Consider the following 27,776-nt stretch of genomic DNA (forward strand, 5'->3'; position numbering starts at 1 on the left):
GAATGGGTAACCCTCTTCACCAAAAGCTCCAACTGAGCACAAAATCCCTGCCAGTGGGGCACACTATGTCCAGCACTATCCACTCACAAAAGGAGTGACAGACTCTGTTCCACGGTGAACATAGACCAGGACTGGGGTAGGGGGGGCCACATGGAGCAACCCTACTGGAAATATCAATCAACACTTGACCAGCTAACACCTTGAACTTCTTGTGCCCATTGTACACGAATGCATGTCACATTTTTCACTGCAATTCAAGTAATAGAAGCAATACAAAAATAAAATATTAAAGGAACACACCACGGGGAAATCCTGTGAGAACTTCCTGAATAAATGTACCCCTGTCTTAATGTCTCCCTTTTCTGATATTGCAATGAATCAGCTTGCAATTTATGAGAAGGGATCATCAGTGCTGAGGAACTTCCAAACAGGAGCAACCACAAACATTTCTCTGTTAGAGGGGCTTTCCACCGAGCAGATGACCTGGGGCAGAGGAGGGGGTGCTGCAAATGAGAAGTTCTCATTTCAGATGATTTGCTAGGAAGAGTTGGGGAAGGGAAAGCCAAGGGAATCCTTAGCAAAATTTCTACTCCCAAGATTCTGATAATTTCCTTCCGACAGCACCCTTCTACTGTGAGTTAAGAGCCCATGTCTCTGGATGGCATGTGCATGTGTGGACATGTATGATGGGGGCATGAGGGAGCACAGTAGAAATACTCTTTCTACGAGATCGATGGAAGATCCTGGCCTGGACTGACTTCTTGGTCTAAAGAGGAAGAGACTTTAAGCAGAAGAGATAAAGTGTCTCATGCAAGCTACTTAGTGGCAGGCTAGCCCCAGGGCATGGTCTTCCAAACCCTGGTCCAGCCCTTTGCCTTTTAAGATCTGCGGTTCTCAAAGTGTGATGTGTGGACCACCATCACTGTCGTCACTTGCACTGCATGCAGAAAAAAAAAAAAATGCACACTCCAGGTCTACCTCAGAGTCACTGAATCAGGAGCGCTGGGAGTGGGACTGATTTTTAGCAAGCTCTCTGGGGCCATCTCAAGTTTGAGAACCAGGGTGGGAGGACCAAAAGATTCATTTTCAGTCTTCAAGTGAGAAGAAATGACAATTCTGTTACTGCCCTGGTCTCAAAGGAGAAACGTATCCTACTCATGTCAGAAACACAGAGGGCAAACGAAGGGCTATCAGGGAAGTGACCAAAAGAGGGAATGGTCAGATTCTGTGTCCAAGAGGCAAGGCTGCAGGAACTGGGAGTGGTCAGCCTGCAGGAGAGAGCAGTCAAAGGAACCGAGACACCTGCCTTGACCCAGCAGGAGAGCTTGAGTGTTCACACTACAAAGCAATCATCTGAATATGATCATTAAAATGCACCCATGTATTAAAATATTGTACCCCATAAATATGTACAATTACTGTTTGTCAATAAATTTAAAAAAATATACTAAAAAAAAGTAACAAGAATCATTCACAGGGTGGACTAGAGAGCTGGGTCATGGTGAGACTGACCTAGGAAAGCACTGTAGAGTCCTTCACTGTTCGGTTATCAAGAGAGGGAATGACCACCTTAGGAAGCGTGAGCTCCTCCCCAGAGCTTTAGAATCAGTAAGGGAGGGCATCGTCGGAGGAATCTCAGATAAGAAATTAGACAGTTTCAGAGATATAATAGAAAAGACGCCTTAGGATTAGGAGTCAGTAGATGAGATGACCCAGAGGGGAAGTGGGTAAACCAATGGGAAGCTTTTACCTCCTGCTCTGCTTGAGAAAAATCTTGTTGGCAGGATTGGAAATGGGTCTACACCTGTCTCTCCGGAGAGGCCATTTTAATGCTGGTCTTCTTGCTGATGTTAAACTTTGATTTAGTCACCTGATAACTAAAAAAGTCTATTTCCTTTCCCTAAGAGAAAAGAGGTAGCAATCCAGTAGACTCACATCTTAGGGCTTGACCACCTGGTGAAATGACCAGGGTTAGCATTAGCGTCAAGGTCACCCAGCACGGGCTCTCTCCCCAGCCCTTTCCATGCTCCAGTGGATACTGAGGTCAAGCCTCTTAGGCATGTGCATCTGGACCCCCCTGCCGAATCCATCATCATCTTAGTATTTCCCAACTCAACACTCCACTTCAACCTGTATAACTCCTGGCCCTCATAGCCAATGGCAGGAGGGCCACAGACAGGACTTCCTCAGAAGCTGGGGCACAAAGGGCTCACTGAATCATGCGCTCCACTGGCTTCTCCTCGGCCTCCTCCCTTCCTGGGAGTCACCCTGCTCTTCTGCACATACTTAGTGGAAATGGCAGCACCTCCACCATGACCCCCCCGCCCTCCCTGCCATGTCTTCCTGAGCTGCTGTAACTGACAGCTGTCCAATGAGTGTGTCCCTGCCAACCCCAAGCTGAGCTCCTGAACTATAGGCCACATCCTGTGGGTGCTGATCCAGAGCCGAGCACACCAAGAATGTCTACAAAGAGCCTCAGACTAATTTTAAAGCCATCACAACAGCAGTGGTAGGGTTTCCTTTTGTTTTTTCCATCTGTCCCTAGTCTAGCCAAGATCAACATTATAAATTGCTAATTCTGAGCCCAGTGGCATTGCTAACATTTTAGGAAAACAAAAGGAGGGGGACACACACATTGGCTTTGGCCTGAAAAAGACATGATATTAATATCCCTGTTTTCAAGAAAAAAAAAATACATGTGTATATAATGTCTACAGTTGAATCAAATGTGGCAAGATGTTAAAAATTGTTTAAAACACACACACACACACAGAGGCAACTTACAATGAAAAAAATAGTTAAGGCAGAAAGAGATGATAAACACATCAGGCAACTGAAACCGCCCTGCCTGTGGCATGGGACGGCCCGTCTTGGGCACAGGCCACAGTGTACCGGGGCCTGCCTCGGCTGGCCTCCACCTCCCTGCCCGCCGGCTACACCGCACCTGCTTTCCTCCCAGTCTCTGGGCTTCTTGGTTTCATTTGGCTTTATGCAGCGAATGTAGTGGGGTGTGCATTTCATCAGGGTGCTCACAAGGTCATTGGCTTGTTTCTAGAAAGGAAGAATAATATTATTTAGAACACGGGGACTCTCTGTGATGCAGAACCGCTTTCAGGGTTGACTCGTGAAACTGCAGCATGGAGATACATAGCCAGAAATCAATCTTCTCGTCAACTTGTTCATTAAGATTCAGTCAGGTCTACTACACTTCCTTAAAGCTCTGCTGACTTTTACAGCGATCGGATCACCCTTAAACAGGCCTGAAACTTGATCTTTGGAAGCAGATAGGCATTTTTGATACGGTTAATAAAAAAAAAAAATTAAAGCCCAGTAAATCTACACATACAATTCTTTTCATGTGGTACAAGGAAGCATGTTGGTGATTTATTATTTTTATTAACTGAAAAGGCAGAAAGAGGGGAGGGGAAGAGAGAGAAGAAAGAGAAAAACCTTCCATCCACCGATTCACTCCCTAAATGCCTGCAACAACTGGGGATGGGCCAGGCTGAAACTGGGAGCAGGGAATTCCATCCTCATATCCCAAATGGATGGCAGAAACCCAAATACCTCTTTACTTATAGAGAGAGATAGGGAGCTCTTTCGTCCTCTGGTTTGCTCTTCAAATGGCTACAATGGCTAGGGCTAGGACAGGCCAAAGCCAGGAGTCTGGAGCTATATCCAGGTCTCCCAGGTAGAAGGCAGGGGCCCAAATACTTGGGCCATCTTCTGCTGCTGTCCCAGGGAGCTGGATCAGAAGCAGAGCAGCCAGGACTCAAAATGACACTCTGATATGGGATGCCAATGCTGCAAGCAGTGGCTTAGCCAGCTGCACCACCAAAACAGCACTGGGACCCAAGTACTGAAGCCAGCACCTGATGCCTTCCAGGGTGTGTATTAGCAGGAAACTGGAATCGGAAGCAGAGCTGGGACTCAAAGCAGGCACTCTGATACGGGGTGTGGGCACCCCAAGCAGTGACATGTCAGCTTCTTATATACCATTTCATTCTTCTTCCTCAACACGTCTTTTTACCAACCTGAAGACTCTGGTTACTTTCTATGCGGCAGGTAACGCCCTCTCTTCCACAGGCTAAAAATATTCCATATAAAATTGTCTACTGCGACCTATAGGCACTGGGTACCCAACACGGAACTGGTTCCAGCAGGAAGAGTTACAAAAAATTAACCTGAAATTGCTTAAGGTACATCTCAAACCATGAGAGTCTCACACGTGGTTCAAAGACACAGGAGCAGAGTTCACCTCAGCATTCCCAGCACACAGCTGAGCATCCGTGCGTCCACGGATGCTGCACTTCTGCAAACTCTGCTTCCAAGCAAGTCAGCGTGAAGGGAGAAAACCTCAAAAAGAAAAATAGCAGAAAGGGATGGCCAAAGCCAGGAGACCATTACCGAGTCAGCAGAAGGGATTTGCTTGCAATAGAGAAGGCTCTGTCAATTAGGGCTTTGCCGTTTGCATGGCTTTGGGAAATCCGAAACCCTTGAGAAAAACTACTGGGGATATGCAGTGCAAGATGTTCCCTGGTGAACTGAGTTCTGTTTAGATGCACAGAAAACAGCATTCTTCACAATGCCCGAAACCGAGCACAGAGCTGCAGAGGTCACACAAGCAAAGCAAAGGTGGATGATGAAAAAATAAAGTGCCTCTCTGATGATGCGGAATGCACTTGGGAATGAACCTGACGACCTTCGCAACACAGAAGGGCAAGCTGGAGAGGGATGCAGAGTTGCTCATAACAAAGCTTTCGGGTTTTTTAAGCCCCAAAACTCTTACTATTTTTTAATTTTTAGAGTTTACTTTTTTATTCAATTAAAAATTCTGACTCTTCTGTCCTAAGTATTTAACAGCATGCCTTATTTTCACCTTAGCAAAAGAAAACATAGGCAAGTGTGACTTTGCAAGTCACTTCACAGAGCTCTCTGGCTCCAGGCAGAACAACTCTGTTGTCTTTATTGACTTTGCATCAAGAGGTGGACACAGGGTTATCTCACCTGTGCCCATGGCAACTTGAAGAGGGGGTTCCTATTATTATTCCTGTGCTTTAGATGAGAACACTGGGCCTTAGAGAGTTAAAAGTATTGCCCAAGATGAGATAATAAATACAATCAAGGCTTGAGCCCCAGTCTGGGTGTTACTAAGCCTGCTTCCTCATCACAGTACTACCTTACTGCCATCCGAATAGAGCTGCAGGATAGCTCAGAGGACTAGGAAAGGAACTGGGTGAGCTAGGATTACACAGAAGTCATCATGTTGTGGAATAACTCATTTCAACAAATAGAACATACCTTACCCATCAGAAATACCCTGAATTCCAACAGCTATGGGTCCTTTAGGGGAGTCCTCGTGTGGTCATGAAGTAGTGATGACTAGATTTAACCCAGACTTCCGCCAGGAAAGAGCCCCTGAGTTAGGGCAGCAAGGTCCCAGTGAGTTGCCCAACAGAAGCAGGAGTCAAGATACACAGACAGGACAGTGAGAAAAGGTTTAGGATGAAATCCCTTCATTTAAAAAATTTGAGAGAGGGAAAATATGAAATATGACGGGCTGGTTCACTCACCCAAATACCTGCAACAGCCCAGCTGAAGCCAGGATCTGAGAATGCAATCCAGGTCACCCATGTGGGTGGCAGGAGCCCAATTACTTGTGCTGCTTCCCAGGGTCTGCATTAGCGGGAAGCTGGAGTGAACAGTGAAGTCGGGTCCTCCATCAAGCCAGGCACGCTGCTCTGAGATGTGGGTATCCCACATAGTTTCTTGACCACCAGGCCAAACGCCTGTCCCAAAACATCCTCATTTTGTTCTCTACACAGATTATTAGCAGGCTTGGACTGGGGTCTTGGCTCTGTTATCTGCAAGCTATGTGACAGATCACTGCATTTCTCTGGGCCTCAGTCTCTCCATCTGTCAACTAAGGAGACTGAACTAGAAAAGTTCATACACACACACACACACACACGAACAATAATTTAAATTTATTTGAAAGACAGAGTGTGGTCTCACCCACTGGTTCCATACCTCAAATGCCCGCAATGGCTGTGGCTGGGCTGGGGCCAAAGCTAGGAGGCAGAAATTTAAGTCCAGATCTCCTACGTGGGTGACAGGAGCCCCATTACTCGGCCATTATTGCTGCCTCCCAGGCTCTGCATTAGCAGGAAGCTTGAGGCAGGATCTGAGGCTTGGAATTGAACGCAGGAATTCTGATGTGGGCAGCAGGCGTCTTAACTGCTAGGCCGAATGCCCACTCCCTAATCCCATAATCTAAGGTGTGGAATAGACGTTACAAGACATGAACGGGAAAGCAGCCCAATCACCTGTGTGGGGCCTGCGACTCCTCTGCCCTTTCCCACTGCACGATGGCTCCAGCCTCCGTCAGACACAGCGGCAGCTGGGCTACCTTTGCCGGCTCTGAGCTTGATTCTCTTTGCCTGGGCCATCGGCCTTTGGATCTAATTTCAGTAACAGTCCCTTCCAGCCACAACAACATAGAAGTTAGTGAAGCCTCAAAATCAAGTGTTATTAAGCTATAGTCTACTTTAATTTATAATCAGGGGGGAAGGGCGTTCCCACCAAATAGACTCTACTAAGATCCTTTAATCAGCGTTACATTTTTAAATAATCAGAATACAGTAAAGTATCCAACAGCAACATTTTAAAACATATACTTAACAATGTAAATTTAGCTTTTCTCCCAAGGAACTCGGGGTCTTTTTAAATGCTTACACCTCAGGGATAGCACTAAGCTAAGGCTTATAGTGGGATCAGCAAAATGTGGTGGAAACCGAAGGTGGGTATGAAAGGGACGGGAGACTGGGCTGGGGCTGAGCCTCCCTGAGAGCTATCTCAGAAGGAACATACAAAACAGGGGAGACCGTCACTAGGCAGACACAGGTCACACAACCCAGCGGAGGTGTGGGCAGGGGTGAGGGCACACAGGACAGTCCCTTTGGGAGAGCTGGCTGGCTTCCGGATGCGGCCCTGCTGATGGCCCAGATTTGTAACCCTAAACATTGGCAGTGCAGCCCAGAAGGGTGGCAACTTTGGGCATTCGACAAGAAATGGGTCAGGTCTCAGAAAGAGGAGAAAAATGTCCCTATCCCTACTTTCCTTTTTATAGGGAATAATCCAGACCACTTGAAAATGAGTCACCACAATGTTGATGATCCGGGCCCCTTGGATCCGAATGTGACAGTCTCATGACTGGACTTTCCAGCCCAGAACTCGTCCTTATCCAGGACCTTGCAGGGAAGGCATGAGTCAGAAAGCTCACACAGACGCTAATATCTGGGGCCTCATGAGAATGTCGTCTGTTCTCCGCCTTCCACTCCCTGCTCCAGAGAACCTGGCCCAGGGACCGCCCTGCGCGGGGGCTCCTACTTCACTGGACGTGATCTCCTAAAACTCAGAGGGCTCTACCCTCCAGCTGAAAACCCAGCTTGCTCAAGACTTCCTCCATCAAACCCGAAGGCTCCCCTGCCTGCCCGATGAGATGAGAGATTGCACCGACTGTTTATTTCAGCTGGTGCTCCTGCCCGGAAGCAGCTGACCATGGGCTGGAGGGGCAGGAGGCGCTCAGGGTATCGAGAGCCAGACAGCAGGCAACAAACCACCACGGGGTCCCTGCGGCTCGGGGTACTCAGGAGGCCATGCAGAGCGAACAGGGCAGGATGCAGAGGCTGGATCGGGAGCCAGCTATCTGAGGACTTAGAACGGTCCGGTAAGGATTAAGAGGAGGTGAACAAGCATGGCACAGAGAGGAAAGGAGCAGGGCCAGGATGTGAGAGGGGCTAATGCACGTTTGTGCTGCGCGTGCCTCAGACACTGTTGTTAAATGCCTGACATGCACTACTGAATTTAATCATCACAGCAATCCCTCGAGATAGGGACCAAGACCTCTGTCTTACAGATGAGCTAAAACAGCCCGAGAGTTTAACTCACTGGCTATCAGCAGCTTAGAAGAAGCAAAGCTGGGAAGCTAACTAACACTGGTGCGCAAACACAAAGCCTGCTACCGTTAATCACTCAACATTCTCTTTGATGGTAAGGAGCCTTATCTGGTAAGACTTTGTTTGTTTGTTTTTTGACAGGCAGAGTGGATAGTGAGAGAGAGAGACAGAGAGAAAGGTCTTCCTTTGCCGTTGGTTCACCCTCCAATGGCCGCCGCGTTGCGGCCGGCATACCGCGCTGATCCGATGGCAGGAGCCAGGTGCTTCTCCTGGTCTCCCATGGGGTGCAGGGCCCAAGCACTTGGGCCATCCTCCACTGCACTCCCGGGCTACAGCAGAGAGCTGGCCTGGAAGAGGGACAACCGGGACAGAATCCGGTGCCCCAACCAGGACTAGAACCTGGTGCACCGAAAGGCGGAGGATTAGCCTATTGAGCCACGGCGCCAGCCTAAGACTTAAAATATATATATTTATGGAGCTAGCGTTTGGTCTAGTGGTTAAGACATGGGTTAAGAAGCCAGTGTATCATATCAGCGTGCCTGGGTTGCAGGCCTGGCTCCATTTTGGATTCCATCTCTCTGCCTATGCAGACCCTGGCTCATGTAGTTAGATGCCAACCGCCCATGTGGGAGACCTGGACTGAGTTCTGGGTTCCCAGTTTAGCCTCTGCTGTTGCAGACCTTCAGGGAATGAACTGTTGGAAGGGAGTTCTGACTGTTTCCCAAATACATAAATGTTAGAACTTTAAAAAGTATTCTTAACTTGTATGTTCTTCTTTTTCAATGATTTATTTATATATTTGAAAGGCAACATGACAGAGAGGAAGAGACAGATAGAGATCTTCGATTCACTGGCTTATTTCCTTAAATGCCTACAAACATCCGGGATTGGGTCAGTTGAAGCCAGGAGCTGAGAACTCTGGGTCTCCCACATGGGTGGGATGGCAAGGACCTAACTACTTGGGTCATCATCCGCTGCATTCCCAGGCTCATTAGCAGGAAGCTGGATCACAAGCAGAGCGACCAGACTCAAACTGGCACTCTGAGACGCCAGCGTCACAAGTGGCAGTTTAACCCCACTGCATCGAAAGGCTGACCCCTGGTATTTTTTTTTTTTTTTTAATAAATAGTTTGGTGATTATTTTTCAGAGTTACCTGATTAAATGTGCTTGACACAACCTCTCAATCCAGAGTATAATTAAAGACAACGGACTTTGCCACACAATGGCTCAAATAAGCGCCCTGCCCACAGGGGCTCGGGAAGGTACTGAGACTCCCTGTGTCCCCTGTGTGTGCAATTCACAGCAAGGAGGGGCCTGCCAGACCCACTGAGGAGGGGCGCACCCACTGCTGCCATCCGACCACGTAGCTTTTCAGGCAAGAACCGTCCCGTTCTTGTTAAGTTACTGGGTCTGGCCTGGAAAGACTGGCATCAACATACAGAGCGTGGCTCTGAACCAGAATTCTGATCGTTCAATGTAAACTGTTCCAGATTCAATTACAGCCATTTCCACTTAGAAAGTAGCTGATTATCATCTGCTGACTATTAAGCTACGAGGTACTAAACATCCATTTGGAGTTTCAGGTCAGCCAAGTCAAACTCAGCCTGTGTCCTGGAGCTGCTGCACAAGCAGCGGCATTACCTGTGGGCATCTTCTGTAACCATCGCCTTGCATCTCACTGACCTCATCCTGGCCCAGGGGTGCTGCTCCTGACTCCCAGAAAACCCCAGCTCTTACAGGAATTCAGAAGCTTCCCAAAATAGAACTAACCTTTATTTTGCTTCCGGCAGTCGTTGGGCGCCCTTTCTTGTCAGCTTGCAGATTTTCAGGAAATAGAGACTTTATGAAAGGCCTGGAAAAGGAGAAAGAGAGTGGATCAGCAATTTGGAAGTGCCTTGGGGGCTGAAGTCCTGCTTCCGTAGAGAGCGGGGTGCAGCTCAGCACAGGAACATACTTTTGGCTACAAAAAGGCCCTGACTCACAGTGCAAGCCATCAAGATGAACTTGGGGAAAGGGCAACTGACGAAAGACACAAGAGAAACAACTCCAGCACATAAGCATCTTGGAGACTAAACCTGAAAAATAAATGTTCAATCTGCCTTTCAAATGCTCCCCACCCCCTCCACTGGAATTGCGGTCAATGTTGACAGTAGCAAACAGCAGAGGAACGCCAGGACGGGCAGCACGACAGACAGAACTCGGGGAATCGTGTGAAGTGTTGGGCTCAGTGCAGATGATGGCTGATTCTGCAGCAGGTTTTCTGATCCTAGGCATGTTTCTCACTCATTGCTGGAAATTTTTTTTTAAACTTAATTTATTGGAAAGGCATAGTTACAAAGACACACACACACACACACGTCTTCCATCTACTGGTTCATTCCCCAAATGGCTGCAACAGATAGGGCTGGGCCAGACCGGAGCCAGGAATTTCTTCCAGGTCTCCTATGTGGGTGCAGGGGCCCAATCATTTGGTCCATCTTCCACTATTTTCCCAGGTGCATTAGCAGAGAGTTAGATCAGAAACAGAGCAGCCAGGACTTAAACCAGTGCCCATATGGGATGCCAGCGCTGCAGTCTGGGGCCTTACCCCACTGAACCACAACATCAGCTCCTGGAAATTTTTTCCCCAATATTTATTTATGTGAAAGGCAGAGTTACAAAGAGAAAGGGAGAAAGAGAAGGATAGGTCTTTCATCCACTGATTCACTTCCCAAATGGCAGCAACAGCCAGAGATGGGCTGTGCTGAAGCGGGAGACTGGAACTCCATCCAGGTCTCCCATGTAGCACTTGGGTCATCTTCCACTGCTTTCCCAGGCACATTAGCAGGGAGCTGGATACGAAAAGGAGCAGCAGGGACTTGAACTGGCACCCATATGGGATGACAGCTTAACTTGCTGTACTGTAACACTGGCCCTGGCAATTTTATTTTTTTAAGATTTATTCATTTGAAAGTCAGAGTTACAGAGCGAGGGGGAGAGACAGAGACAGATAGATCTTCCATCAACTGGTTCACTCTCCTATTGTCTACAAAATCTAGGGTGAGACTGAAGTCAGGAGCTGAGAACTCCATCTGGGTCCTCCTCATGGGTGTTAGGGACCCAAGTATTTGGGTCATCACCTGCTGCCTCCCAAAGTGTGAACTAACAGGAAGACAGAACTGGGAGTAGAGCCAGAACTGAAACCCAAGCCCTCCAATATGGGATATGGTATCACAATCATGATGCCAAATGCCCACCCCATGGTTGGGTAATTCTTAGGGTTAGGACTAGGGTTGGGGCAGGAGGGTATCCCACACATTGTAAGATATTTGCCAGCATTAGTGGCTTCTGCTCACTAGATGTCAGTAGCATCCTGTCCTCCCCACAGAAAACTTTGACAAACTGCACATTAGCAGTAGTAAGTCACGAATGCGCTTTTTGCTTGCTGCACATGCATTCACTAGCAGTTCTAAGTGAGCTGATTGTATTCACGTGCCTGCCTCACCAGCACACAGTGCAAGGATAATGTAATGTGTGTAATATCTGCTAACTGACTGAATGAATTATCCATATAAACTGGCAATCTGATATTCAAAACCAAACTCATTTCTTCTTAAATGACTTCTTGGGCATCTTCAATTTTCCAGGAAGACTCCCTTGTAATCTGCTTTTAACAGGACCAGACATAATTACAGATTGCTGCAGCAACCACGTTTACAAAACAATAGGTCACGTCTGTATGACAGGAGTTTACGTAGAAGCATCAACAGCGCTTGAACTCAGTAGGAATTCAACAGTTAAGTCTGCACCTGCCGGCTATACAACCCACGCTGGGAGTTGTGGCTTCCCTGAGCTTTTTAAGAGAAGAGCAAATAGATTTTATGTGTTTTGAATGGAAAGAAGTCCAACGTCTCAAAAGTGGTGGCGTGAGTACAAGGAAGCACAGGGGTCAGGAAGGGGGAGATTAGGGGAGAGCTAAATGGAGCAGAATCGCTGCAGATCAGATCTGAAAGGCAAACTCTGTTTTGCTTTCCCTACAGGTAAGCCTTCTTCAAATCTTAGTAGGCTTGCTCTTGTTGGTTTGGTTGACCCTGATGTTACGCCAGTTTTAGTAAGAAATTGAAAGGTAGCTCTTCCTTGAGGCAGCTATGATCTGGAGGACTGTGCACTGTTGTACTTACCTGGCCTGGGTGGGCCTGCTCATGTTAACCACGTGTAGTTTCCCATTACCCAGGGTCTGGGGAATCTTTGTAGGGAAGAAGGGAGGAAATGACACAGAGCTGGTCCCAAGTGCGCCAGCAACTTGCAAGGGGGATGTCACTACTACTTCCCTGTAGATAAGGTCCCGGGAGTTAAGGATCTTTGAGTCATTCTCTCTCTAGCTGCCTGTCGCAGAATTCTTGAGCCATTTCTCAAATGCTTCAGGGACTCAAGGTAACTTGGGTTTTGCTAAGACATGAGCCACCATGGACAATATTTAGGCTGATATTATAAGAGCAAACTTTCATAGAACGAGACCGTTCCATTCTTAAATGGTCACAAATGGCCACCCCAATCCAGACCCAGCATGGTTACTTCTCCTTGCCGCAGAACTGAAAATGTTGAAAGCAGGGTCGCCTCAAGGATATGCAGACGACCCTTGTAAGGAGCAAGAATTGTTAGGGGTAGAAGGGAGAGACTGAGATTGGAAAAAGGAAATCTACTTTAAGAAATCAAATAGTCTAATTATGATCCAGACCCAACAACTCAAAGGAACCAAATCCTAACGACTGGAAGACCACAAGTTTGCTGTGATATTGGAAGTCGCACCACATGCATATCCCACATCAGGTAATGCAAAACACACTTACAGCTCACTGCTCTGCATGAGTTCAATGAGATCCATAAAAAGTACATCACGGTTCCTTTCACAAAAGCCGTCCATGTCATAGGATACCTGAACAAGAATGCAAAGAAATCTAATTCTATCCTTCAAGTATTTCACTGGACAACAAAACCAACCAACCAACCAACCAACCAACCAAGCTGGCATGGTCATCTTTGCCAGAATGTGTTTCTTTCCAGATTTCAGCATCAGCTGTGGAGGCCACAGCTGCTGGCTGCCCACATGGTCTGGTGATATAGGAGCAGCACTTCAGCTCTCAAGATTACATACCCCTTCATCTATGGATCCACAGGGATCTCTCAGCAATAAGCTTAAGTCTTTTCCTACTCTTTAGCTAAGACAAGAATACAGGTAAAACCCCCTTTATTATGTCATGTCATCCTCAGGGGCCATGTCACCTGTGGCTTTGTTTGCCATTTCTCCCAGAAGTGGTCTCAGCTGCTTCCACCTGCCCAGAAACTCATGCTCAGAGACCTTGTTTGGCATGAGATCAGCTGCGATGGAAGATAAAATCAGTGGATTGCCATAGGACCAGGAAGTTCCCAAGAGCCATGACCTCAACTTACTTACCTTTGTATTATTAGCTCCCTTCACCCCCGACCAGCCACCCCCAACTTCCTGGCACTCAGTAGGCACCCAACTCTTATGTGCCTTAATGAGAACAAGCACCCAAAGTGAGCTGTTGGCCTTGATTTATACTCCCTGTGAGCATGGGCAGGCAAGAGAGCCAAGTCTGTGACTGCAGCAGGAGGCAACCCCAACAGCCATTCCTTCAGCAGTAGTATGTGTAACAGGTGACTCATGCTTTTAAAATATGCTGCAGCATACACAGTCCCTTGTTTTGCCTCCCCAAATGTACTACAGGTCCCATTTGTTGAATCAATAAAACACAGGGAGGCATATGCACATTGCTATCATTGTCTCCAGGAGAAAACAGACCATACACCACAAGGCTTAAAAAGAGGCTAGGGATGACAATGGTGAACTTCCCCTCTGCTGCTGAACCCCTGCCCCTGACAATACCTTCCCGGCGTAATGGTGAATGATGAAGCCTTGGTTCCAGCTGTTGAAGTGCTCATGGCTCCCAATCTGCATCTGGAGTTTCTGGAGCAGAGTCTGATCGGCCCCCTCCCCCACAGCGTGCATGGTGGCGCACACGTCATCCAGGATGCTCATGATTCCAGGAGGGTTCTGGTGGGACCGAGACGGCAAGGGATCAATCACGAATGCTCCAAAACATACAGAACTCATCGGGTGATGGCTTAAGAGAAGAGCTGCCTCGACCTCAGATACCACCCTGAAGGTCAGTGCTCCCCGTGAGACCAGAATGCCATGAACAGTCCCGGATGGAGAGTCACCACAGTCCCAGATGGGGACTCCCGGCTCAGGTCTCAACACGGGCAGGAAGGTCCATTTTCCAAAAAGCTGCTGAACTCCCTCAAGTTGTATTCAAAGTCACGCAAAGAAAATTATCTTCTCACTTTGGTTTGTACTAAGCTGACTTTAACAACCTCAAAGGAAAACAGAAACATTTTCCTTTATATATATATAAAATACCCAAATTCATGTTTTGATGTTTCCTTTCAGCCAGTTTCTCCGATAGGCATTTACCATTCCATACTCTACCACGATCTGTTAGGCACAGCTTTTTCCCATGGTACTTTTTTTTTATAAACAGTCCTCATGACTTACATAGCCTTCATACTTATACTCTAATGGTTCTATTTTCCTGCTCTGATATGCTATAGGTCTTATAACTGTTTCCAGTTTTTGGCTTATATTTTTTAAAAAAGAAGACAAAATAGGAAAGAGTCCCATAGAGATCTCTGTCTCCATCAATTGTATTTTCTTTTGGGTCATTTCTAAGGACTACATTCCTAGAAGGTCTATGATGAGACTATTACACGGGACTAATTTTATGCCTCTTCATAGGCTATGTCACCAACGAAAGTGACAATCACCTTCTGTTAGTATTCAGTAACAAATCCCATCTGTCAGCTGACAGACACTCTACTCCTCTGGTAAATACTAGTAGAGTATATAAGAAAAAGCTACTGTTCCATTCTCACACATACATAAACATACAACGTAAACAAGAAAATTCTCTGCCAATCCCAGCTGCCACGTTGCTTCTTCCCAAACAACATGGAGAACAAGAACTCTGCTAAGGTACACCTGTGATCAGTGAAGAGCCATGCCAAGCCAATACTTACCACTTTGTTCTCTATGAGGTCACACACGATCTTGTTATTAAAGTAGTCAATGGGTGTCCATCTTATTCCCTCTTGAACATATTCTTCCTGTATGATAGGAGCCAAGAACTCATATAAACCAGCATCAAAGAGGAAAAACTTGAATGCCCTCCCCACAAAGACTAGAACTATAATTTCTTTTTTTCTAAGAGGTGATAGGAAAGGAACATTTCATTTCTTGGAAATCTTTAAAGTTTGGCTTGAACCATAAGAAATCGCTACCATATTTTTTTTTTTTTTAATTTATTTGAGAGGTAGAGTTACAGATAGTGAGAGGGAGAGTCAGACAGAAAGGTCTTCCGACTGCTGGTTCACTCCCCAAATGGTCGAAATGGCCAGAGCTAAACAGATCCAAGGCTAGGAGCCAGGAGCTTCTTCTGGTCTCCCACATGGGTGTGGGCTTCCAAGTGCTTGGGCCATCTTCTACTGCTTTCCCAGGCCATAGCAGAGAGCTGGATGGGAAGTAGAGCAGCCAGGCCTGGAACCAGCACCCATATGGGATGCTGGCACCACAGGCAGAGGCTTAACCTCTTACGCCACAGCATCGGCCTCACTCAATTGTTTTTAATGAAAATCATATGACAGGGTCCAGCAAGCTGCTACCTGCACTGCCAGCATCTCCTATGGGCCTTGGTTCAAGTTCCGGCTGTTCCACTTCTGATCCAGCTCTCTGCTGTGGCCTGGGGAAGCGGTGAAAGATGGCCCAAGTGCTTGGGCCCCTGCACCCGCATCAGAGGCCCAGAAGAAGCTCCTGGCTTTGGATTAGCTCAGCCATTTGTGGAGTGAACCAGTGGAAGGAAGACCTCTCTCTCTCTCTCAATTTGTGCCTCTCTGTAACTCTGCCTTTCAAACAAATAAATCTTAAAAAAAAAAAAAAAATCATATGACATCACATGTGAGTCTAGTTACAAAAAACTCCCCTTGAATTTCCCATGGGAGAAGAGTCCAGCTCAGCATCTAGCATTTCGCAGGGAAAGGGTCCCAGCTCAACAGGAGTTGCTATTGAACTTGAACTTGACCATGCTGTCCGGGTGTCCGTCCCTCCTTCCTGGTTTGGGTTTGTCACCTTCCTTTCCTTCTCTGCAGATCTTCACGTATGAAGCAGAGTCTCAGGGCTCATCATCTTGTCTCCTCCACTCAGTTCCTCGCAACTGAGTCACTCACATGTATTCCACACACTGGAATCTCCAAGTATATACTTGGTTTCCCAAACTTCACATGTTTGGAGTTTTTAAAAAATTTATTCAGGAGGCAGAGAGAAACACACACACACACACAGACACACACACACAGAAAGAGTGCTCTCATCTGCTAGTTCACTCCCCAGATGTCTGCGAGAGCTGGGGCTGAGCCAGGCTAAAGTCAGGCATCAGAATTTCAATCTGGATCTCTCACACGTGTGGTCGAGACGCAAGTACTTGGGTTATCGCCTGCTACCTTCTAGGGTCTGCATTAGCAGGGAGCTGAACTTGGGCACTCAGATATGGGTCACTGGCTTCTCAGGAGTTGTGTTTCCACAGCTCCCGTCTACTCTCTGTCTTCAAGAAATTGTTTCACCGTTGGCCCTGTCGTTCAAGCTACGAAGCTGGGAATCATCCTGGATTGCTCGTTCCTTCTTAGTTTACTTCCTAATCATTTTCAGCAAGTTCTGTGGGCTCCACTCTCCAAAACATCTGAATCTGAACTTTCCTCTCCGTGTCACTGTTCCTACCCCCAACACCCTTGCCAGCCTCCACCATTTCTTGCCCAGTTTCCTGCAGTAGTCTCCCAACTTTTACAGCGGGGGTGGGGGGAGCGAGGGAGGGGCCTGGGGTCTTCCATCCGATGGGTCACTCCCCAGTTGGCCACAGTGGCCGGAGTTGTGCCAATCCAAAGCCAGGAGCCAGACGCTTCTTCTGGGTCTCCCATGTGGGTGCAGGGGCCCAAGAACTTGAGCCATCCTCTACTGCTTTCCCAGGCCATAGCAGAGAGCTGGATCGGAAGTGAAGCAGCCAAGTCTCGAACCAGCACCCATATGGGATGCCAGCACTTCAGGCCAGGGCGTTAACCTGCTGCGCCGGCCCCCTCCCAATTTGTTTTTAAATTTCCACTCCAGCTTGCTTTCCTTGCCAAGCTCCCCTCTGCAAGTCTATGGAGACACAGTGACCTTTGCAAAGTCACAAAACACAAATCGGATGTCATTTCTGGCTCAAAATCGGGCTCAAAACCTAAAGTCTTGAGGCTGGCACTGTGGGTAGTGGGTTATGACACTGCCTGCAGTGCTGGCATCCCACATGGGCACCAATCTGAGTCCCAGCTGCTCCACTTCTAATCCAGATCCCTGCTAATGTGCCTGGGAAAGCAGAGATGGCCCACGTACTTGGGCCCCTATACCCACGTGGGAGACCTGGAACACGATCCTGGCTTCAGCCTGACCCAGCCCCAGCTGTTGTGGCCACTGGGGGAGTGAACCAGCTGATGGATGATCTCTGTCTCTTTCTCTCTATATAACTCTGCGTTTTAAATAAATAAATGTTTTAAAAACAAACCAACCTAAAGTCTTAGCCATGTCCTATAAACAAGTTCCTGTATGACCTCACTCTTCCTGCTTCTTCCATGTTACTCCCTACATGCCATCTCTTGGTGGTCTTGCTTTGGATACTGTGAGGTGGTAGGAAGATAGAATTCCAGGGCAGAGAAGAGAGATCCATTGCTCACTGGTGTTTCTTAAGCAGAGGCATGAACACTTCCATCACTAAATGAGCATGGTACATGTAGCAGTTAGGATACTACAATCCCAAATTTCATGTCCACCCAGAACCTCAGAATCTGAGGTTTGGGAAAAGGACCTTTATAGATAAAATAAATTAAGGATCACATGAAATCATCCTGGGTTGAGGGTGACCCTTAAATCCAAAGACTGGTAAAAGAGAGAGAGAGAGAGATTTATAAAAACAGAAAAAGGCTATGTGAAGGCAGAGGCCAGGATGGTAGCTGCATTGCCACAAGCCATGGAATGCCAGGAGCCACCCTAAGTCAGAAGAGGAGCATTCTCTCTGAGAGTCTTTGAAGGGAGCAGGGTGCTGAAGGCACCTGATTTAAGACTCTGGGATCCAGAATAGAGAGGGGAGAGATTTCTGTTGTAAGCCTCCCACTCGCGGAACTTTATTGTGGCAGCCCTGGGCAATCTAAAAGCACACGGAGTCAGGAATAAGAAGAAATCTGCATTGAATTTTTAGGGGAAGCTTGGGAGTGGAGCAGATCTGAGGAAAGCAAGATTTTCCTTTGGGACACGGCACATGCATGGACAGCCGGCTGGAAGCAGGCTCCCATTTTCCATGTGGTCAGTGAGTCAGCATGTAGTAAAAACAGCCAGTCACAAGTCCAACTTCACAGCATCATTTGCTTAAAGGAGAGAAAATGTACCAGATGGTATTTATGTTTTATAGACTAAAATAACACGATGGCATATGGTTTTTCTGCATGACTTTATTAGGTACATTTCCTAATACAAGACTGAAATCTTCATCTATTATCAAAAGAGAAAGCTAGACCCTTTAAAACCAGAGAATTTGGAAACAAAAAGGACAAAGGAAGAGGGACTGCTTACCTGTTCTGCCTTTAACGTCAATTCAATAAAAATCTGTTGTAGTTTCTCATTGACAAAATTGATACAAAACTGTTCAAAGCCATTTTTCTGCAATTAAAAAAAAGTCATATATAATCATTTTGCAAAATCAGTTAAAAGTCATTCTTGAATGATTCCATGAGATGTCTCCATGTGAGGAGCTTTAGCAGAAATGTTGGATGCATCAATAGAAAGAGGCACAGTTTATATTTAGGAGAAACTAATTTGGTAAAGGTACATGAAGAACTCACAGAGGCAAAAAAGAGGCAGAGTGGATTTTTTTTCATGGCCTAGAGTTATTCTTGCAGACCAGATGAAATGCATCACACTCCCCAATTCCCCATTATTCAAAGTGGCCTCACCTGGAATATTTCAAAGCCATAGATGTCCAGGACACCAATGTTGTATTCTTCATGGTCCTTCTCCATAGCTTTATTGATGGCCTAGGAGAAAGCAAACAGCATGGTCATAATCTCCTTTCTATTCACACTGAAAGTGGGCCCGAGTGGGGGAAAAAGAAGCCCCCCTGTACCCAGCAAACACCACTGCCCACAGGGAACAGAGGACAACAGGGAGACAGGGGACTTGCAGACTGCACAGGCTCTCAGTGCCAAGTCAGGTACTTTGGAAAACCATCAGCACCCAGAAAAGTACTGTGGAAGGGGAGATAATGCTTAATGATGCAAAACAGTAACTTGTGACAGGCTAAGCATTTCTCAGGCAGTACTGAGAATTAGGAGAGAATATCCTGTTGGATGATGGACGTGAGAGCCGGCATTAGAAAATCTGGAAGTCTCTCTTCTGTTGTCCTCCATTCTGCATTTAATGACCACGTAACACAACATGCTGGGGATGCCAAGGACGAGACAGCTTCTGTTCCCAGGAGCTTACAGGGAGGGTGTGGTCTCCAGGAAGTAATAATAGTCATCATTTAAACACTGAGAGGAAAAGCAGCTTACATGGATTTAACCTTCAGCTTTGCTAGGCTTGGCTAAATGTTCTCCTTGTGTTGTTTCACTCCATTCTCGTTACAATTCTCATAATGACAGTGATACCATTATTGTCCCCATTTTCCAGATGGGCACACCAAGGCTTGCTTATGACCGCATAGAGCAAGGAGCATACCCTAGGATTAAACTAACATCTGATGCCCAGATCATGTTCTTGAACACTGTGAGAAGCGGCCATGCAAGGCATGAGAGGTGCAGGGTGGAGAAGGTTAGTGAGGGAGAAAAACCCATACAAGTGGTGAATACTTGGAGATTGAAGGAGCAGAAGTGATTTTCAGGCAAAAGGAAACAGAACTAATGGGGAGCTAATGGGGAATGGCACACAACACTTAGCCCAGTGCCTGGCACGAAGTCCACGTCCAGTAAATGTCGGCTCAAGTTAGCATCAGGCACATGGGCACCCATCCACTTTTACCACAAAGAAGTTGAGGGATGACAGGAAGGAAGGAAGGTGGGAAGCCCCACACTGGAAGGCACCCTGAACAAAGAGATAAGAGCTGTGGGATCTGGCCAGTGCCAGCTCTGCCCCACACACTTGCTGAGCGCCCTCTGGCAAATCCACCAACACTCAGGCCCCAGAATCCATTCCATAGTAAAATGAGGGATCTGGACAAGCTACAACCCTGACTCTTGTTTGATACGTCCCTGACCTTCCCAAGCCATCTTACCTTTCAAAGAGCAAACAGTCACAAGAAGCACACCCAAAAGCTATTCTCCCCGGCCCGGCCCATCTTAGCCACAAGTAACGACACCGTAAGCCCTGTAGGTGTTTCTGCCTAGATTCAAAGAGAGCAAATTCCTTAAGCTCTCTGTGTCTCATCTTACTTATCTGTAAAACAGAGATCATAATACCCAAGTCATAAGGTTCTTGCAAGAATTAAGCAAGGGGGGCCAGCACTGTGGCACAGTGGGTTAAAGCCCCAGCCTGTGTTGCCGGCATTCCATATGGGTGCTGGTTCTAGTCCTGGCTGTTCCACTTCCAATCCAGCTCTCTGCTATGGCCTGGGAAAGCAGTGGAGGATGACCCAAGTCCTTGGGCCCCTGCACCCATGCAGGAGACCGGGAAGAAGAACCTGGTTGCTGATCTGCCCCGCTCCAGCCATTGCAGCCAGTTAGGAAGTGAACCAGTGGATGGAAGACCTCTCTCTCTCTCTTTCAAATAAATAAAATATTTTAAAAAAAGAATTAAGTGAGATTCCCCCCAATAAAGTACATAGAACAGCATTTGGCACATAGTTAGTGCTATATAGTTATACCATGTATTTACATAGTACAATTATTCTCACTGTCAGCTCTACACTGCTCAGTGTAATGGTTTTCAGAATACAGACGTGATATGCACATATAAGACATGCACACATATAAAACATCCACATATGTGCATGTGTGTTTTTGTGGGAATCTGTTTGGCTCTCCATATCTTCAGGGTCTGTATCTATGCAGTCACCTGACCCTGAGAGAAAAGATTCAGAAAAAAAAAAATCAGCCCTGAGCAGGTATAGACATGCTTTTCTTGTCATTGTTCTCTAAACATTATAGCATAACAACTACCTACACAAGATTTTCATTGTATTAGGTGTTACAAGTAATCTAGAGATAATTTCAAGTCCGTGAGAGGAGGTATATAAATTATATGCAAATACGACATCATTTTAAAAAGAATTATGTATTCCATTTATTTAGTGTGAAATGCAGTGTGTTCCCCAACTGCTGCTTCACTCCCCAAATGCCCAAAACAGATGAGACAGGCCAAAGCCAGGAGCTGCAAATTCAATCTGAGGTCACCTATGTGGAAGGCAGGGACCCAAGTGCTTCAACTATCACCTGCTGCCTTCCACTGTGTGCAGAACAGAAGCTCGAATCAGGACCAGTGCTGGGATGTGAACCCAGGCATTCCAATACGGGATGCAGGAGTCCCACATGACCCCCCACTGTGGCATTTTGTTTAAGGACCTGAGCATTCTCAGATTTTGACGTCTTAAAGGAGTCCTGGAACCAATCCCCAGTAGTACCAACAGAAAATTATATATGAAAAAAAAAAATCTTTGCTATTCTTCTCTTGGAAAGATATAATCTGGGAGCAGGCGCTTAGCCTAATGGGTAAGACACCCATATACCATATCGGGCTGCCTGGGTTGGATTCCTGGATCCAGCCACTGATTCTAGTTTCTTGCTAATGCAGACCCTAGGAGACAGTGGTGATGGCTCAAATGAATGGGTTCTTGCTGCTCATATAAGAGACCTGGATTGAATTCCTGGCTCCCAACTCCAGTTCCAGCCAATACAGGCATCTGAGGAGTAAATCAGCAGATGGGAGCTCTTTTTCACCCTGCCTCTCAAATACATAAGGTAGAGCCTGAAAAGAATATGGGAGAGTGACAACACTCGAGTCCAAGCTTAGGGCATGAGAAACTTGTGACTTCTTGTTTTGCCCTCTGCCTGTCTCTGAGCTAACTCACCCTGAGGAAAGCCAACGGCCATACTGTGAAGATACTGAAGAAGCCCTAAGGACAGGCTCACGTGGAGGAACTGAGACCTGCTGCAAGCGTCATGTGAAGGGTCCATCTGATGACCACATCCTCCAAACCCTAGGCCAGCCTGCAGAGGGCTTCAAATCCAGTCAGAGTCATGATTTCAATCTCGTCCTTGAGTCAGAACCACCAAACTAAACCAATCCCCAAATCCCTGACCTGCAGAAATTGAGAAAATAAGTGCTGATTGTTTCAAGCCACTAAATTTGGGTTAATTGGTAGCACAGCAATATATGACAAATACAATTTTCTTCAACCTTTAGCTCAAAGTCAAGACATGTCCATGGCCATGAGCCTCCTCCTCTTTTTCTGGTCTCTAGCCCTGATTTTTACTAAATATTTTGCCTGGAAGAAACTGTTACCATATTAGATTTAGCTGAAGTTTGTCTTGGTGGGCCATTCTAGAGGAATAGGAGGATTCAGTGGTCCCAGAGTAAGAGAATAAAAAGTAGGGGAGTAAGGTTACAGAAAAAAGAACAAAATATGAACTCAAAAACCCTTAGTGGTTTTGGCTCTCCACAGCAAAAATCTGAAGCATCATCAGCATCAACCCATGCTACTTACATCTACCAGGAAATCAAAGACCCGGGCGTGCAGTGCCTTGGCAAGGGCATCCCTGGTATAGCAGGCCTGCTCCACGTTGAGGGTCACGTGGATGGACTCGGACTTGCCTCCCCACTTGCTGTCCATTTGTCTGCTCGTTAGCTTTTCTTTCAACCGGTCCTGATTTATTCCCAGCAGATACGCAGGAAAAGCCAAAACTATAGGATACAGAATAAAACATGTTAACCTTCCAGAGTTGTAACAATTCATCTCAGATACCTGGAAGCACTTATGTGTGCGTGTTTATATACAGTAGGCACCATCATCAGCTCCCAGAACACATTCCAGAGAAGGCTGCTTATCAGTATTCCCACACGATCCATCTACTTTGTTTTTCCCAATTGTTCTGTTAGGTGAGTCAATTCCTAAGATGACTAAGGCTCCCAATAATATAAATCAGTAATCCAAAAAGTGTGGCAAACCAATTGCTCCTACTGAGATCACAGTTAAACACCTTAAAAGAGATAGCTCCCCAGGTTCACAGCAAGATAGCTCAGAAGAAATTCAATCAAGAAAAATCTCTTTGGCTTCAAATACTGCTTTCTTTCCTTTTTGGTTCAACAGTTTCACAGCATCATTTTCAAAGTGTTTGAAGCCCTTGATAACACTGAGCTAATAATTACAATCAATCACTCATTTTTGTTGGGGTACTTACCACTGTACAGGATTATTAATGAAAGAGAACGTACAAAATATGCAAGAAATCTTGAAGACAATTTACACCAGACTAAAACGGTTTAACAAATAAATAATTCTCCTAAAAGGCAAATACACAAGAAAGACAGAAAACACATTTCTAGAGAAGCTTATAATAGGAAAATACTACAACTTGATTCGGACCAGGCCTACAAGGATGGAGAGGATTTACAGGGATGCAGGGAAGGGGATGGGATGTCCAAAGGTGAGGGAGAAATGTGGGAGGCAAATCTGGGATGTGGTCTGGTGCATGATCAGTGTTGGCTACAGAGGGGAGATTCTGATCCAGAAGGTCTTTGAATGAAATATTTGCACTGGAGGCAAATGAGGGCCCGAATGACCTCAAAAGCAGTGTGTGACAAAGTATTCAACATATAAGGAGCCTTCACTGAGGAGACACTGTCATGTTGGTTATTATGACTGCAAGACAATCCCAGTAGGCATGAAAAGTATGTTTAGAGGGAGGGAGACTACGATCACGTTCCAGGACTGGTTCCTTGTATCATGACACACAGCTATCATCTTACCAATATGTAACAGATACCTAACATTGTCTTGGAATAGAAACTCTGATCCTTCCATCGATCAGCCACCTGAAAGAATGCTCAGGTTTTTCTTCCCTTTTTTTGCATGGAGCTTTACCAAAATTGTCTGATGAAAGGATTTTGTTAAAGACCTTGTTATAATACAAATCACATGCTTCCCAATAAGGGAATAATCTGTTTGAATTTCACAGATGGTGTTAGAATGTAATGGGCTGACATTTCTCAGGGTATACCTTCCAAAGAGATTAAGTCAGTAAATGAATTTTGAAAATGTATGATGTCAGAATAAGGTAATTACCATCTCTATAAAATCCACAAAAATGCTTAGACTGGTAGAAGGGCTTCTTTTACACAGGACATGTGCACAAAATTAAATGCATTGATTTGCCAATGGCCATTTCCTTTACTTTAGATTTAGTGGTAACACATGTCTAGGAGTCTGGATGTGTCTTCCTCTGAACTAAAAATTTCTTCACACAGAAAAAAAAGACAGATGGCGTCCATAAAATGGATTGGACGCGTGAAGGGATATTGTGAAAATCAAGAGACATTAAAACAGTAAATGCATTTGGTACAGCAGTTAAGACGTCACTTGGGATTCCTGCATCTCATATCAGAGTGCCTGGGTTCAAGTCCCAGACCTGCTTCCAATTCAAGTTTCTTATTAATGTGTACCCTGGGAGACAGAGTTGAAGGCCCAAGTACTTGGGTTCCTGCCACCCATGTGGGAGATCTGGATGGAGTTCCAGGCTCCTGACAACGGCCTGGCCCATCATGGTTATAGGGGGCATTTGGAGAAGGAATCAGTGAATGGGAGCTCTCTCTGTCTCTGCCTCCCTTTAAAATAAATAAAAATAAAAAATTAAAATTAAAATATATCTTCTTTAAAAAGGAGAGAGAGAGACTGACTGACTGGTGCTGTGGTGTAGTAGGTTAAGCCTCTGCCTGCAGCACCAGCTAATGGCCTGAGAAAGCAGTAGAAGATGGCCCAAGTGCTTGGGCCCTCACACCCATGTGAGAGACCCAGAAGAAGCCCTTGGCTTCAGATCAGCCCAGCTACGGCCGTTGTGGACATTGGGAATGACCAGCAGATGGAAGACCTCTCTCTCCATCTCTTCCTCTGTCTGTAACTCTGCCTCTCAAATAGATAAATAAATATTTTAAAAAAGAGAGAAGCATTTAATTAAAGTAACAAATAAGACCCCTCAGGGGTCACTGTCATGACTGGGGAGGGCATAGCTCACTTGAGGCAATGGACATTATCATCAATGGTTGACAGAATACCTGCCAAGGTGCCTCTTTGTTCGTGGGAATTGCAATACAGATAAGTCTATAAAATGAATAAGTAGTTGCAACTTGTTTTATAAACATGGATGGGCTTCTCCTATGCCCCTAACCATACTAAAATGGAGACACAAAATATCTGGTCAAAAACGTTTATGCCACTATATTTGTGACCTTAGCAAGATGAAGATGAAAATCCTTGAGACAAAACAGATGGGAGGAACAGACAAGGACACATACTGTACTGCCATTTCTTGTAGCTCTCCTCTAGAAAAGAGCCTGATGGAAGGGCTGTAGGCTCTCAAGAAGGCACAAGATCAGGCCAAGAATCAGAGCTACATGGAAAGCAGTAAAAGATGGCCCAAATGCTTGGGCCCCTGCACCCATGTGGGAGACCAGGAAAAAGCACCTGGCTCCTGGCTTCGGATTGGCGCAGCTCCGGCCGTTGTGGCCTTCTGGGGAATGAACCAGTGGATGGAAGACCTCTCTCTCTGTCTCTACCTCTCACTGTCTATAACTCTACCTGTCCAAAAAAAATAAATAAATAAATAAATAAATAAAAGAATCAGAGCTACAAGCCCAGGGAGACAGAGAGGGAACACAGCACTTGGTATGGAAACAACCCAAGCAGTGATTTTTAGGTGCCAGCTTTTATGGCTTCGTTTTTCTTCAGTGACTACCTTGATGCTGAGATGATAGGGCTACTTATATTGACTTCCTTCAGGCTGTGAATTTCCATGAAGGCGGGTGTGAAAATGGACTCTGGGAGACGTAGAAGAGAGAGGAAGCACTGATTAATTTTAAAATGCAGATGTAACTCTGGTGAAGTTAATGAGAGTCAGCTAAAACACACAAGGACCTGCTTAAAAAAAAAAAAGTAATGTTTCAGCATGTATAAATAATGATAGAGTTCTGCTACTGCATAAAAGCATAAAGCAAAGTTGGATCTAACTTTTCATTTAAATCTGAAGTGTAGCGGCAGGTGTTTAGCCTAGTAGTTCAGACGCCTGCATCTAATATTAGAGCACCTGGATCTGATACTCTGCTCTGATTCCTGACTCCAGCTTCCTGCTAATGTGGATCCTGGAAGATAGTAGTGATATCTCAAGTAACAGGGTCTCTGCCACCCATGTGGGAGACCTGCATTGAGTTCCTCTCTCCACCTGCAGGCATCTGGGGAGTGAATCAGCCAATGGTAGAGATCGCTCTCTGTCCATCTCTCTTCTCTGTCAATCAGAAATTTTAAATAAAAAAAAGAAACTATAATTAAGGTAAAAGAGATAAACCAAGAGGATATAACAAGGCAAAATTCCATTTTTATAAATGTAAAAGAACTAGCAAGATAACTCCGAGTATGGTTTATCTGTCTTTGGTCTTGGGGACTGTCACCTATACTTTGGTTTCCCATTGTTATTCAAGTATTATTTTTTATAATTCAAGAAAATTCTTAGGTTAATTTGTTATTTACTACCTTTCAAGCAAAGTTTGTTTTCAGATGTCACCTTACTGTATTCATGCTGACAGGTACATAAGTGTCTACAGTGAGGTTTGTTTTCTTCTAACTAAGGAAACTCTATTATCTTTATTACTCTTAGGACAAATAACAAAAGTTGTTATTAATGGCTATTTTTCTTCAATAGGCCACTTGTGATGGGAATCTTGTTTTTTCTATAAAATAATATATTATGTATAACAGCTAGATAAAGTCTGCACTGATTATAAAGGCATGAACTACTACTTCCTTCTATAGATTTATTCCATAAAGACTCTAATGTGAGCAAGATGACAAGAACTAACCTTATTCATTTCAGTAGTGTTTGCTCACTAGTGTGGAAGCAGATCAGAAACCATCTCACTGTCTCACAACAGATGTTTGGTTAATCTTTCCAAGTGTAGCCCAGCAGTGGATGCTATGCAGCTATAAAAAGGATGAAGCAGGGCTGGCATTTGTGGCTTAGAGGGTAACGCCACCGACTGCAATGCTGGCATCTTGTAAGGTGCTGATTTGTGTCCTGGCTGCTCCCCTTCTGATCCAGCTGTCTGCTAATGGCCTAGGACAAGCAGCACAAGAAGTCCCAAGTATTTTGGCCCCTACACCCATGTGGAAGACCTAACAGAAGCTCCTGACTTTAGCCCAGCCCAGCCCCAGCCATTGTGGCCATCTGGGGAATGAACCAGTGGATGGAAAACCTCTCTCTCAATCTCCTGTCTCCCTTTCTGTCTTTCAAATAAATTAAAAAGAAAAAAAAAATGAGGCTCCTTACAAATTGTCAAATAATTTCCAAGAAAAATGCTAAGTGAAAAAGCAACTATAGAACACTGTGTTAGCTGTTGTTTTCCATGACCATAGCACAGTGGGAAAGAACAGATGTGTGCAGTTGCTCCTTAAAGGGAGCGTACCGGAGACTGGGAACCTTGCTTACGA

At 45.7% G+C, this 27,776-nt stretch overlaps 1 protein-coding gene across 1 annotated transcript in view; it reads right to left on the minus strand.

Moving 5' to 3' along the window:
- Positions 1-27,776, minus strand: part of MYO1E (myosin IE) — a 226,331-nt gene that overhangs the window by 56,821 nt on the left and 141,734 nt on the right. The window contains exons 10-17 of the mRNA XM_062206033.1: positions 22,788-22,984; positions 19,045-19,125; positions 18,665-18,751; positions 15,037-15,123; positions 13,847-14,014; positions 12,789-12,874; positions 9,730-9,811; positions 2,945-3,051 (exon numbers count right to left, since the gene is read on the minus strand). Coding sequence (XP_062062017.1) covers positions 2,945-3,051; positions 9,730-9,811; positions 12,789-12,874; positions 13,847-14,014; positions 15,037-15,123; positions 18,665-18,751; positions 19,045-19,125; positions 22,788-22,984 — 895 coding nt within the window. The remainder of the gene's footprint in view (positions 1-2,944; positions 3,052-9,729; positions 9,812-12,788; positions 12,875-13,846; positions 14,015-15,036; positions 15,124-18,664; positions 18,752-19,044; positions 19,126-22,787; positions 22,985-27,776) is intronic.

This window comes from Lepus europaeus, chromosome 11, assembly GCF_033115175.1.
Source record: "Lepus europaeus isolate LE1 chromosome 11, mLepTim1.pri, whole genome shotgun sequence".
Classification (NCBI taxonomy): Eukaryota; Metazoa; Chordata; class Mammalia; order Lagomorpha; family Leporidae; genus Lepus; species Lepus europaeus.